Consider the following 15,010-nt stretch of genomic DNA (forward strand, 5'->3'; position numbering starts at 1 on the left):
TATTTTAAAAGGAATAGTTTTTTTGGAAAATAATTAATAAAAGGTCTATTTCTAGATTGTTGCTTATCTCAAATCTTTGACGTTCAAAACAAGTGTGATATAACTTCTAGAAGAATATAAATTGTTATTACTTTGAGATAGATAAATCACTGTCAAGCCATGTTATACAATTGTATTAAAAAAATGTATCATCATATCAGTTTCCTATCTTGTATCCCCTTAACACGACCAATTTATTCAATTTTTATCTCAAAATTCAATTCTTTTCATTCATTTTTAAGTGATGGATGCATAAGCATTATCACCACTAAAACACTCTATGTTGCTGGCAGAAGAGTTTTCAACATGAGATGCATTTCGTAGCATACTCTGTTGTGAAGCATTCTTACTCATTCTATGTGTCAACTTTTTCTACCATGCTATGAACGTGTATATATATATATATTATATTATTATATATAATATATATATATATATATATATATATATATAGGGCTTGCAAACAATATTTAAGTTCTAACACTACATAATTTATAAAAGTATGTAGGGATTCTTAGGATCTCAGCTATATTGGTTAAAATTATATTTTATTTCTTCAATTTAGAGTCTAATTAGTATATTACTTTCATGAAATATAATTAACTTTTTAATTTATTACATCGGAAGTTAGTATATTTTGAATGCATGTTTTATCTTTGTTTCATTTTTAGATAACTAATTTGATGACACAACTTTTTGACTTCTTTAGTGATCCCTATCTCAAAGTAACAAAACTGTATTTTCTTTTGAAATTTATATTACAATTTCTACACTTGTCGATAAAAATACGGAAGAAAAGATGGATTGTTAGCATATCAATTTCATAAAATTAATTAACATGGCTTGACTTCCTCTAGTGATATATCAAAATTACTCTATAATTTGCAATCGCACACTTGTTTTTGTTAGGAGACTTTGAATAAGCTTTAGCGAATACTCCACTAATCTTTGTATGTAATTTTTTTTCAATAATATTATTTGGTAGGATTATTTTAACCCATGCCCTTAGTGCTTACGTCAAGGGCATTAAAAGACAAAAAATTTAGTATATCAATGCATTGATTTTTTTTAGTACATAGTATGTATTGAAATAAGACTTCTTTAAACTTTGCATTTCTTCGTTTCTTTCTTCTGCAAAATAAAAAAGACTGAAATAAGAGAAATAGAAATGGGTCAGTGTTCTTACCAAGGAACAAACCACAAAAAAATTAATTTTATCTATCTAATTCAATAAATCGCTATAATACTTTTTGTTATAATAACAATTTATATTTCTATTTTAATATACAGATTAAATAATATCAATATATATAACCATCAACAATCACTGTAGTGGTAATTAATTTAAATAAATATCTTTAATAAACTAATTTAAATCTCTATTCTATTTTAAGGATTAATTACATAATCACCTTTCGGGAAAAGACGGTGAAACCAAGGTTTGTGGCCTCTACCACGCTTCATAGTGTGGGGCAGCCAAAGGTGTGGTGTGGTGTTAATTTTACGAACCTAAGGGGTGTTCATGTAATTAATCCTTTTTGATAGGCTCATTGCGTTGGCGGTTGGTCACTTGGTCTCTTACCAATTATTCTTTTTTATTCCTCTAATTGCAGAGCTCCGTGTAGTAATATCCAGAAAAGCGCAGGAAATGGGATGGAGAATGGAGATACAGTTCATTCGCGCCAAATATGGTTACAAATCACATTGTCAAACCCTTAAATCTCCATTCATTCAATTTCTTTATGTGCCTGATTCGTGAGAAAGGGCCAGACTGAATACTTGGTATGTAAAACCCATTTTTCCTTCAATTAATTCATTAATAAAGTTGTTTTGTTCATTGATTTTTGTTGCCGTTAATCTTGATTCGAAACTCTGATATTCTTAATTTTGAATCCCTAATTTCACTTAATCCAACCCCATTTTTGAAACCCACTCAGTTAAATCATTTCTAGTGAAAACCCAGTTTCAAAATTTTTGGTCGCATATTTGAAAAGGTTGAGCCCCATCTCAATTTGGTGACTACAGAGACAAAGTTAACAGCAAATAGTGGGCAATGTAGAAGTGTATATTGGGAATTTAACTAAATATTAATGATTTGGAAACGTTTGGGTGTAACTAAATATGAACCCTTGCTGAGGAATTTCTTGTGTGGAATTAATGAATTTGTGTCACAATCAAACCAGATGTGAATGGCTTATTACTTGTTTGTTGGGGTTGCAATTATTAGTCTAGTCAAAAAAGAAAAAGGAAAAAAGCAAGACATCTTCTAGGCAAGGAGATAAGTTGAAATGCTTAGAGATTGACGTAAAGACTCATTTATATGTTGTCTTGGTTTAGCTCTTTATGGTTTTGTTAATGTCAAGTAATTCTCATAACTGGAAGTTAATGGCTGCTGCTTCTTCTTCCTCTTCTCCTCAAGAGAAGTATGATGTTTTTCTTAGTTTCAGAGGTGAGGATACCCACAATAATTTTACTAGCCATCTGTATGCCGCTTTGTGTCAACAAATGATCAATACATTCATTGATGACGAGCTTAAAAGAGGGGATCAAATTTCTCCATCTCTTTGGAATGCAATTGAAGGGTCAAAGATTTCCTTGATCATTTTCTCAAAAGAGTATTCTTCTTCAGGATGGTGCCTTGAAGAACTTGTAAAGATCCTTGAATGCAAGAACAGTTATGGTCAGACTATAATCCCTGTGTTCTATGGTGTATATCCATCACATGTAAGGAATCAGATTGGGACTTTTGGGGACGCATTTACTAAGCTTGAAAAACATTTCAAGGGTTCACAAGAAACATTGCAGAGATGGAGGACTGCTTTGAGAGAAGCTGCCAATCTATCTGGCTTTGATTCAAATGTCATCAAGTAACTGTTAAGACCTCTATTTTCTGCTGATTTTTTGTTTCTCATTTGACTTATTTGATTCTTTGTTTCAATTAGCATTAATCATTGGTTGACCTATTTAATATTTGTTAATTGTGTATCACTCAACTGTCGTCCACATGTGATGATAAATAGAAATATTGGTAGACTTGATATATGGAAAATTATTATTTTGTATTAAAACTAAGCCATGTGTAGTCTTAGATTATTACTTTACACCGAGAAAATCATGTTGTCTGACAAATAAATGTCTTTTTGGTCTCTTTGGGAAAGGAAAAAAAAAAAAAAAACAATAAGAACCAATAATATGAAGTTAAAACAAGTGATAAGCTCTTTGGCATTGAGGGTTTGGAAAGAAATGTTAAAGAAATAGTGGATACATGAAAGATATCGAGTTTTAGTGACAATCTTTTAAACTTTTTTGTTTTAGAGGGCTGATCCTGTGTTAATGTTTAAATATGATGGCATTTGATAGCAAACTACTAGTTCAGTTTTTTATTAGGTAGCTTTTATTAGGCTATATAATGTTTTTTGCATTGAGATATGACATATGTCAAATTAATTATTATTGTTAAGGGTGTGCAAAGGTTCAAACTCTATTTGATATCCAGATTTTTTTTCCATTGGTCACATATCTAAGGATGGAAAATGTACCTTTTTTTCTTTTTGATTTATCAAATTTGAGTTTTTTTATTTTATTATTATTTTTTTGCTTATTTGGTAGGTCTGAGTCTATACTTGTACAGAAAGTGGTCGAAAATATTTTGGAGATATTGAATGAGGAATCTCTTCCAATTGAAAACAAGAACCTAGTTGGAGTAGATTCTAGAATCGAGTATATTGAATGGCAACTATTCATTGGGTTTCCTGGTCTTCGCAAGATAGGAATTTGGGGTAGTGGTGGAATAGGTGAGACCACACTTGCTGGTGCTGTATTCAATAAAATCTCTAGACATTTTGAAAGCTCTTACTTTGTTAAAAATATTAGAGAAGAATCAGAGAAAAGCAAGGGACTAATTAAGTTGCACAAACAACTTATTTGTGCAATTTTAAGGATAAACATACCAATATAGGGTCCTCCTTCATCAGAAAAAGGCTTGCCTGCTAGAAAGTTGTCATTGTTTTTGATGATATGACAGATGTAAAGCAAATAGAATATTTATTGGAAATTTTGAGTATTTTGGTTCTAGAAGTCGATTCATGATAATGACAAGAGATAAACGAGTATTAGAAAAATGTGAAGTGGATTACATATATGAGATTGGAATATTATTTGATGATGTTAGCTTTGGAATTGTTTAGTCGATACGCCTTTAGACAAAACCTTCCCCCAAAAGATTTTACAGTTTTCCAAATTTGTTACTGAATGGAACTGACGCAGGCTTGCAGGTCCTAAAAGAAGCGAGTATCACTTGAGTGAAACTTGGAGGTTGAAATCTTCTTATATAAAAGGTAACTTAGGTTCAAACCCATGAGCTTATTATAGTAGGTTGGAACAAGTTGATAGGATAACCTTTTACATCCCCATATCTCTCCAATGGTAAAATGTAAAAAAATGACTTATGCAAATTCTGCGCAGCGTGTTAGGAAATTCAAGGCTTTGCACTCCATCATTTATGGGGTTTCTTGTTTGCCTGATCTAGAAGATATGCCAAATCTTGGAACTCTCTATGGTATTCTGTATAGTTGTGGTGGTGTCCTGCATAATAGTTCAATGGTTTCAAGGTAAAGTTTACATTTTGTTGCCTTCTGAAGCTAGCTTTCTGCAATTTATATTGGTCATTATATTTGGTTTGTCTTGTTTTGCATTACTATATATTTGGGTGAATCCATGCCATGCCCTCTATGTTCTGCAATTTGAAGTGCTATTATTACTTAATATCAAGCATTCATCTGGTGAAGGCATAGTCATCTTTTTTCTTTCATATAAAAAACTCATTGCCTCAGTGTGTGAGGGACATTTGATAATTTCTTCTCTGAGGAGGATAAAAGGCCAAATTGAGGCAGCAGCCCATCCCATGCATATTGTGTTACATCAGGTCGCACAATTCTTTTTATGAATTATTCATTCAATTCCTAAATTGTGTAATTGCCTCTTTCTGATGCTATTCAGTTTGCAACCCTCCCAGATGACTGAAAGGAAAGCAAAAAGCTGCAAAAACACGCCAAACTGTTTATCATATAAGGAAATATTCCTCATGGTGTAGGACTAACAAGATTATTACTCTGCTGTGGGAAGAAGCTAACCAAGTAATGAAAGAAGTTCAAGCTGACCAACAATGGAAGACAATACCACCTGCTTTGTTCAGAATTGCAAAATTGACAGTGATTGTTTCAGTCTTGCTTGGTCTCTGGTGCACACACTAATGATAACCTTTTAGCTGGCCAGTGGACACATTGTGATGGATGTCATTCTGAAATTCTCTGGATTTTCTTCCCTGGAATTCGGATTATGTTGCTGAACTATTTAATTAGATATGTTAGATGAAGGCTACTGCTGTATAATCTTTTACTGCTGGATGCTTTCTGTGTTGTGATTCAACGTAATTACTATCTGATAGTTGGTGATGTTTGGTTTTCTAGGCAGTGAAATGATGTTGATTGCTGTTTCTACTCTTGTAAGCTGCTACTATTTGGGTACTTGTTTTCTGTGTGAAACTCTAGTTGTTTTTTTCTGGGCTTTTCCGGATATTTTTGCCTTCTATGCTTTGTTTTCTTGTATTTGCTTAATTAGTTTGCTTTCTATCTTTGGCTATGCTGTGGCTATATAATACCATGTAAAAGTGCATATCACAAGTTTTACGTTTTTGTTTTACAAGTATCATGTTGTTGTGTTATTGCGGCGGTCTATTGTAACAAAACCTCGCTATTGATTGTTTAAAAAGACACATGTGGTAGAACCTTGGGACCTATCATACTTAGCAGTGTTAAAAAAATACAAAAATCGAACCAAACCATTTTTCTTGTTATCTGAAAAATTGGTTCAGTTTCGGTTCAAATAAATACAAAAATCGATTTTTTCATTCGGTTGCCGGTTTACGAGAATATGAGAATTGGTTAACCAAAATTGGTTTTATGAACCGGCTCATTGTAAAAATATTAAAAAAAATCCATTTTATTATAAAAATATATAAAATATTAAATTAAAAGTGGTTCAAAATTGGTTTTTGGTTTTTCAAAACCAGTTTTCCCCTCAACTAGTTCGGTTTCAATTCAGGAAAATTCTTGAACCGAAAAACTGGTTTAGTTTACAAAATCGGTTAATCGATTTTGAGCACCTCTAATCATACTATTACCAAACCTGGAAGTTTAAAATGTTTTTCAACTCATCATAAAACGTGATGAGCATGTGACATGGTCAAGTGATGGACCTAGGAGGCAGAGATGCATGACATGACGACTCTCATGTGTGTTTCAGTAGTGAGAGAGGCACTGAAATGGTAGGGAAATGGGGTGGAGGAACTGGTCGTTGGCACCAATTTGTATTATTTTTAATCACATTATCAACCATGAATCTCCATGTCTTCAATTTTTTCAGATACCTAATTTGTGAGAAAGAGCGAGGGTGAAGGCTGGATATGTAAAACCCAATTTACTGTTATTGGCTTTAATCAATTAATTATTTATTTATTTTGATTGATTTTTGCTGTTGTTAACATTGGTTCCGTACTATAAGATTCAAATTTCCTTGCTAGTGGGTGGGATATGGCTGCAGGGAGGTGCCAAATTACCCCTAAAACTGAGTTTCCACAAAATTAATAAAAATATCTTTATTTTTAAATAACTTAACATAAAAAATTCAATAAAATTAGCTAGAACATAAAGTTTTTAAAAACAATTTAAAAGGCCAAAAATTAATATAAATTTTAAGAAATTTTTTAACTTGGTTTTTTTATTATTTTTCCCCTTTTTTTATGAATTTACCGTATTTTTAAGACTTTTGGGTTTTTTTTAAATGATTATATATATTTTTTTATTAATTTAACATAATTTTTAAGCTTTTCTTTTGAATTTAAAAAAAAAATTAGGGTAATATTGTCATTTAGTGTTCAAAATCAAAGAACAGTTAGATTCAACGGAAAAATGTAACGGCAAGGAGGTGATGGATATTTCACATAATATAGGGACCAATTTTGAAAACCAAAAGGAAGGTAATTGGTTTACACTCTTATTTTTAATTAGACAGTCTCACCACCATAATGTTATAACTTAGTTTTGGATTTAATAAAATTCACCTTGAGTTCTCTTGAAATTTCCTCATAAGGTATTTGTAATAGCAATTTTTCTGTTGTCATCATCGGTTAGAGCTTTTGGTGTTTAATTTAGCGAGATTAATGGTAATATGTGTTACTTAGATGATAAAAACCTATATTAAAACACTAATGATAGGAGGTAAATTGTTATTTTAGATACTTAAAGATGAACATTTTATTCAAGAAAAACTTGGGGAGAAATTAATTAAATTACACAGACATCTTCTCAGTGTTAACATTTCAAAAGCGTATAAAAAATATTATTAAGTTAACACAAATATTCTACTCCTTTGACTTCCATTGGCGCTATGTCAGGGTTCTTCCCATTACAACCTCTCAAATATGCAAAATCAAAGTTAACCGCCTAATTAGCCACTTGCACCCCTGAACATCAACATTTATGGAACACAAAGTCAAGATTTATGCTGTTGGTGATGTTTGGAATTATGGGCAGTTAAACGATGTTGATTGCTCTTTAGTATTGTTATAAGCTGCCATTATCTAGGTGTTATGTTCTTAATTGTTCCAAAGTAAGAGTTTGTTAGAGTTGGTTTTATTTAAAGTCGATTTGATATTGCTTTTTAAGGATGAATGATTATAGAAACTCAAATTATAGTTTGGAAAATAAAGGAATGCACATATGCCAATGATTCCACAAAGAAATTGAATCAATTTTTTTCTTTTTACAAATTGGTGAATAAAAGGAAAGTATTTATGCTCTTTTCTGGGTTATTTGGGTTAATTGTCAAAAGAGAGGGCAAGGGGTCTCCATTGTAGTTTTGGAAGTTCAACTCAAATACTTTTAATATATCATAAGACGTGAAGCAGTACATAACAATATATATTTTATTTTATTTGTTGTTTTAATTGATTTTTGTTGGCATAATGTAAAATTCTTAAATTTTTAGTTTCTAAATAACTGAATCGACCCATGTTTAGATACCCACATAGATAAATCAATGAATGAATATGGTACTTGTATGGATAGGCCTTGTAAGATTAATGGTTGGTGAGAGGAAAAGGAACTATTCTAGCGATCAATAGTTTAAATAAAAATTACACATAGGGTGCGTTTGATTCAGAGAATGTTGTATTATTAGAATGTTATATTAATTGAAAGATAGATTATCTTGAAGATTATTGGGAATATTTAGGAAAATGTGTTTAGTTAGGTTGGAATAAATTGGTGAGTATGTTATATTGATATGTTTGGTTGGGAGGTGAATGAGTGGGCACGTTATATAGATTGCTAAATTGTCTCCTTTTAAATTATTGATATAACATTAATTTTGTTATTATTTTTTAATTAATTCTTTTAAACACCTACATATGAAATTTTGCTAAAGCACTCTAGCCATGTAAAACTTTAATTTTAGCAAAATCACCCCCACCTATCCCAAGCCATTGCCGGTATCTGGCCACCACTGTCGACACCGTTGATAGTCACTGGAATGGTGCACAACCGATTGGATATGGCCAGTCATGCACTGATAAGGTTGTTTCATTGCCAAGGATGTGGTCGTAAAACGACCATAGATCTTGGCATGAAAAGGCTAGATCTTTAGCTATGATCTGGCTGTTTCTGACCAGATTGAAGGTTGGAAATAGCCAGGTCATCGTGGACCTGGCCGTTTCTAGCCTTTGATCTAACCAAAAATAGCTGGATCGACACATAGCCGGCCAGATCCTACAGATCGTGTGTCGATATGGTGACTGTTGCCATCGGCCGGTGGTGGTCTTAGGTGGTTAGGGGTATTTTTTTAACTTTTAAACTTTTTTCTGGCCAAGATGTTTTAGCTAAATTCTCAAATGTAGGGGATTTGGGTAATAATTATTTGGTAGACATTTGAGGGTAATTCTGTCTGAAATAATATTTAATTAAAGGCAAAATAGGTATAAAAATTAAATTGCTTCGATAATTTTTTAATAACACCCCTTGGCAAGGTAATCTGATTATTAACTATATTATCAATAATAAATACTATTTACAATAAAAGATTATCATAATATTTTATCAGTTGTAATCCAAATAAAAAAAATCTCGAAAATTAAGTGTGGATTATCGGAATAATCGTAAATGACCCCATCCAAACGCATCCCTAAAGTATAATAGATGATAGGCATATGAATATTAAGTTAGTATAATAAACGCATCCCAATGTTAACGGCCCAATAAGCCAAGAAAAATAAGAAAAAGGGCGGTATCTTCCGAGGAAAATGATGAAATTAGGAATGTAGAGAAAGAGCCCATTTATTGCTCATTCAGATTGCAGAGGAAGGCAATAACGCATCTTTCAAGAGAAAAAGATATTACAATCAGTAATATTTTATTATTTATAAACTGAAAAATCTTAATAATATTTTATTATTTATAAATTAAACATAAAAATCTTAAAAATTAAATAAAGATTAATCAGTAATATTTTATTATTTATAAACCAAACAAAAAAATTCTTGAAAATTAAATAAAAATTATGACACGAATCTTAAATGACCCCCATCTAAACGCATCCCCAAAGTATTAACAGATGATAAGCATATGAATATTAAGGACTAAGGAGTGTAATAAACGCATCCCAATGTTCACGGTCCAATAAGTCAAGACAAATAAGAAAAAGAGGAGCATCTTTCGAGGAAAATGATGAAATTAGAGACGTAGAGAAAGAGCTCATTAATTGCTCATTCAGATTGCATTTCTCAGTCAAGTCAAAAAGTGACAAAACGCAGTAACGCATCTTTCCAAGAGAAAAAGATATGGTAAACAGTACACTGACAGATTGTGGAAGATAAAATCAATTATATGTAAAACCCATTTTTCCTTTCAATAAATTCATCTTGATCCGATTCAAAATTTCCGAAACCCACCTGATTAAATCACTTCTATTGAAAACCCAGTTTCAAAATTTTTTGTTGCACGTTGAAAATGTTGAGTCCCATCTCAATTTGATGATCACATAGACAAAGTTAAAAACAAATAAAGGGCAATGTAGAAGGGTAGATTAGGAATTTAACAACATTGTGATGATTTGGAAACTTCTGGGTAAATGTGAAACACTTGTTGGGAATTAATAAATTTGTGTCAGAATCACACCAAATGTGAATGGCTTATTTGTTGTTTGTTGGGTTGCAGTTATGAGCCTAGTCAAAAAATAAAAAGAAAAAAGGCGAGGCATCTTCTAGAAAAGGTGCTAAGGTTTAAATGCTTAGAGACGGAAAGATTCAATTATCAAGGGGTGGATGATCCGGTTAATCGAACCGGATGATCAAATCCGAGAAAATCTAAATCGAACATCAGATCGATTTCGGTTAAAAATCAAATGTAAACAGAACCGAATTTTCAGTTCGATTATCGGTTTTCAAATTATCCTTTAATCCTTAAAATTCTTAAATTTTTTATTTAAGTCCTTAAATTCAAATATTTATTATTTTATATATAATTTCAACCGGTTTTCAAATTATCCTTTAATCCTTAAAATTCTTCAATTTTTCATTTAAGTCCCTAAATTCAAATATTTATTATTTTATATATAATTTTATAAAATCAACATTATACAAAAGCTTTGTATTTGATTATTTGGTGGACAACATTAACGTTCTCTCAAGGAGAAACTTGGCTTTGACTTGAAGTGTCGAGAAAGGCAGAGACAATCTTCATAATGTTACCAGGCTTGTGAAAATTAGAGACCATTGGATTGCTACATAGTGAGGACCATCCATCAGTTTCAGAAATCAAAAACAAGTAAAATTAGTAACAAAATACGCCGAAAATGTAAAATTAAAGGATTATTAATAATATTTGTTACATAAGCTCCTTAACTATGAGCTTTACATCTCTAATCCATATTTAACAGCCTTAATCTCTTCAAATGTAGTGTAGGGTTAACTTTACCAAAACCTAATCTAACAACAAAATTTCCAGAAAACCATCTCACAAAATCCCAAAATCAACAAACAAAAACCCCCAATTTCCTTCACGCCACACGGCCCACACCACCATCACCACAATTCCTTCTAACAAGTGCAAAGTATCCCAAAGGCCAAAACAGCACAAACAGCAGCCACAACATTACCTTCCTTCACTAAAACAAACCCAGAAAGCAAAACAAGATTAACAAAATAACAAACAAAGAATACATAAAAATCAAGAGTCTGCTCACGGTGGAGTCTGCTCAAGGTGGGTCTGCTCACGGTGGAGTCTTCTCACGTTGGGTCTGCTCACGGTGGACTGTGAAGATCTCTAGAGAGTGGATGCAGTAGCTCACGGTCTGGATGGAGCAGCTCACAGTGTGGATGGAGTAGTTCTGTAGCTCACGGTGTGGAAGACTGGACTGTGAAGATCGTTGGATAGTGGATGTAGCAGCAGTAGCTCACGGTGTGGATGGACTATGAAGTAGCTCTGCAGCTCACGGTGTGGAATAGGGAGATTTAACTAAGATTTGGAGGCTAAGTCGCGGAGGGAGAAGAGTCTAAACTGTGTGTGAAGAGAAATAGAGAGGAGCCAAATTTTTTTTTTTTCGCTTTTATAGTTGGGGTAAAAGTAAAACCGGTTTGAAATAATTTTCAAATCGAAAACCGAACCAGTTTTCCCGTTTTTTGAATTCTACAAAAGGAAAACCGAACCGATTTGTAGAAAAACCTAATTTTTGGTTCGGTTTTGGTTTGGTTACCGGTTCAGTTCGGTTTTTGGATTATTTATCCCACCTAGGGGTGAGCGGTTCTGGGTACCCTGCACTTTTCCAGGGAACCGGAACCGGAACCGCACAGTACAGGTTCCAAAAAAAAGGAACCGGAACCGGAACCGGAACCGGAACCGCACAGTACAGGTTCTTCAATTCAAGGAACCGGAACCTAAAATGCAGGTTCCGGTTCGTTTCCAGGGTACCCTGTAAAAAATCAATTACCCCCCAATTAGTTTAAAAAATAACAAAAACACCTTATAAGTTTACAAATACACCCCAAACAAATTTTCGTTATTTATTCATTTGTGTCCAATGTAACTCATAACCTGTAATCTCTAAGCAACGCTTGAATTCAATCAATTCATCACAATTCACATAAAATTCGTCAATCAAAACCAAAACACAAACAATTATTCATCACAATTCACATAAAATAACTTCACCAAAATCATTTAAACAAACAACAATTCTTAATACTAATTACTAACATTGCCATTTGCCAGGGGTCTATTTGATAAGTTAATAAATTATTAATGTTTATAAATTTATTAATTTAATGTTATAATTGGTTAATTGGGTATTTATAATATACCAAATATAATTTAGTAAATTTAATATTAGAAACAAGTAATGTTATAATTAAATAAGTGATCATACTACAATGTAAATTGTAATGTTATAATTAATTAAAGTGATAATATACTACAATGTAAATTGTAATGTTATAATAATTAAGTAATATATTATTTAATTTATGTTATATAATTAATTAAATTGTTAATCATTTAATTAAGTATTTATATTGTTTATAATAGAATGTTAAATTAATTAAATAATCTACCATAAATTTATATATAATGTTATAATTAATAAAATTATAATAATGATTAATATTGTGCAAATAGTAAATTACTAATGTTTAAATATAATTATCAAATCAATTAAGTAATAATTTAATTATGTAATGTTTATTAATTATATGATCATACTATAATAGTATAATGGAATTTTATAATGAATTAAGTAATCATACTACAAATCTATAATTAATATAATTAAAAATTTCAAATCATTAATTAATATACTAATGTTTATAATGGAATGTATAATTGATTAAGTAATCATATTACAAATATATAAAGTATAGTTATAATTAATTAAATTTTTAATCGTTAATTAAGTAATGTAATAGTATAGTAAATACTAAGTTTATAATGTAATGATAAATTATAACTAATTAAGTAATTATGCAATCATTAACTATATAATGCTATAATTAAGTAAGTGATTATAATATAATGTAATATAATAATATTATAATTTAATTGAGTAATTATTTAACTGTAATGTAATGCTTAATTAATGTTTTAGGTAATGTATAATTAATTAAATTTCTTATCATTTAATTAATATGTGCTAATGTTTAGTAGTAAATTAGTAATTAAAATGTTAAATATAATATCATAACTAATCAATTAAGTAATATTTAATTATGTAATGTTATATTAATTATATGATCATACTATAAATAGTATAATGTAATGTTATTGAATTAAGTAATCATACTACAAATCTATAATTTAATATTATAATTAATTAAATTTCAAATCATTTAATAATATACTAATGTTTATAATGGATGTTATAATTGATTAAAATCAATTATAATATATAAAGTAATGTTATAATAATTAAATTTTTAACGTTTAATTAAGTAATGGAATAGTATAGTAGATTACTAATGTTTATAATGTAATGTTATAAATTCATAACATTAAGTAATTATGTAATCATTATTATATAATGCTATAATTAATTAAGTGATCATAATATAATGTAATATAATAATATTAATTTAATTGAGTAAATTTAACTATAATGTAAGCTTAATAATGTTTATAAGGTAATGTTATAATTAATTAAATTTCTTATATTAATTAAGTATTGTGTAAGTGTAGTAGTAAATTAGTAATACTAATGTTTAAAATATAATATCATAACTCATAATCAATTAAGTAATTATTTAATTATGTAATGTTATATTAATTATATGATCATAATATAAATAGTATAATGTAATGTTATAATGAATTAAGTAATTATACTACAAATCTATAATTTAATATTATAATAATTAAATTTCAAATCATAATTAATATACTAATGTTTATAATGGAATGTTATAATTAATTAAGTAATCATATTTAAATATATAAAGTAATGTATAATTAATTAAATTTTAATCGTTAATTAAGTAATGTAATAGTATAAAATTACTAATGTTTATAATATATGTTATAAATCATAACTAATTAAGTAATTATGTAATCATTTAACTGTATAATGCTATAATTAATTAAGAATCATATATAATGTAATATTATAATTATATTTAATTGTAATTATAACTATAATGTAATGCTTAATTAATGTTTATAATGAAATGTATAAGATAATGTTATTATTAATTAAATTTCTTATCATTCAATTAAGTATTGTGCTAAGTAATAATATAGTAAATTAGTAAATTACTAATGTTATAATGTAATGTTATAAATTCATAACTAATTATGTATTAATAATTATTAACTATGTAAGTATAATTAAGTAAGTGATCATAATATATAATGTAATATAATAATATTATAATTTAATTGAGTAATTATTTAACTATAATGTAATGTTTAATTAATGTTATAATGAAATGTTTATAAGGTAATGTTATAATTAATTAAATTTTTATCATTTAATTAAATATTGTACTAATGTTTATGTAGCAAATTAGTAATTACTAATGTTTAAAATATAATCAAAACTTATAATTAATTAAGTAATTATTTAATTATGTAATATATAATTAATTATATAATAATATAGTAAGTTATAGTGAATTAACTATTAAATAATCATACTATAAATTTTATGTAATATTATAATTAATTAAATTTTAATCATTTAATTAAGTTTGTACTAATGTTTATAATAAATCAATTAATTAAGTAGTAATCAAAAATGTAATGCTATAATTAATTATACTAAAATCAATTAAGTAATATTATAAAATTATAATTAATTAAGTAATCATAACTATAAGTAATGTTATAATTGATTAAGTATGATATTTAACTAGTAATAAATTATTAATGTTTACAAT

General features: G+C 29.0%; 1 protein-coding gene across 9 annotated transcripts; it reads left to right on the plus strand.

Moving 5' to 3' along the window:
- Positions 1 to 1,657: 1,657 nt before the first annotated feature.
- Positions 1,658 to 5,596, plus strand: LOC116121753 (TMV resistance protein N-like). 9 transcript variants are annotated; one of them, XM_031407694.1, is made up of 3 exons: positions 1,658 to 1,821; positions 2,459 to 2,906; positions 5,038 to 5,596. In XM_031407694.1, the coding sequence occupies exons 2-3, from the start codon at positions 2,545 to 2,547 to the stop codon at positions 5,129 to 5,131; spliced, it is 456 nt and encodes a 151-aa protein (XP_031263554.1). In that variant the 5' UTR covers positions 1,658 to 1,821; positions 2,459 to 2,544; the 3' UTR covers positions 5,132 to 5,596. The 9 variants fall into 9 exon arrangements, 6 of the variants coding, with proteins under 6 accessions (XP_031263554.1, XP_031263555.1, XP_031263556.1 ...); XM_031407695.1 differs by having other exon boundaries at positions 2,464 to 2,906; XM_031407696.1 differs by having other exon boundaries at positions 2,481 to 2,906.
- The last annotated feature ends 9,414 nt before the right edge of the window (positions 5,597 to 15,010 follow it).

This window comes from Pistacia vera, unplaced genomic scaffold (assembly GCF_008641045.1).
Source record: "Pistacia vera cultivar Batoury unplaced genomic scaffold, PisVer_v2 Contig128, whole genome shotgun sequence".
NCBI classification, from domain to species: Eukaryota; Viridiplantae; Streptophyta; class Magnoliopsida; order Sapindales; family Anacardiaceae; genus Pistacia; species Pistacia vera.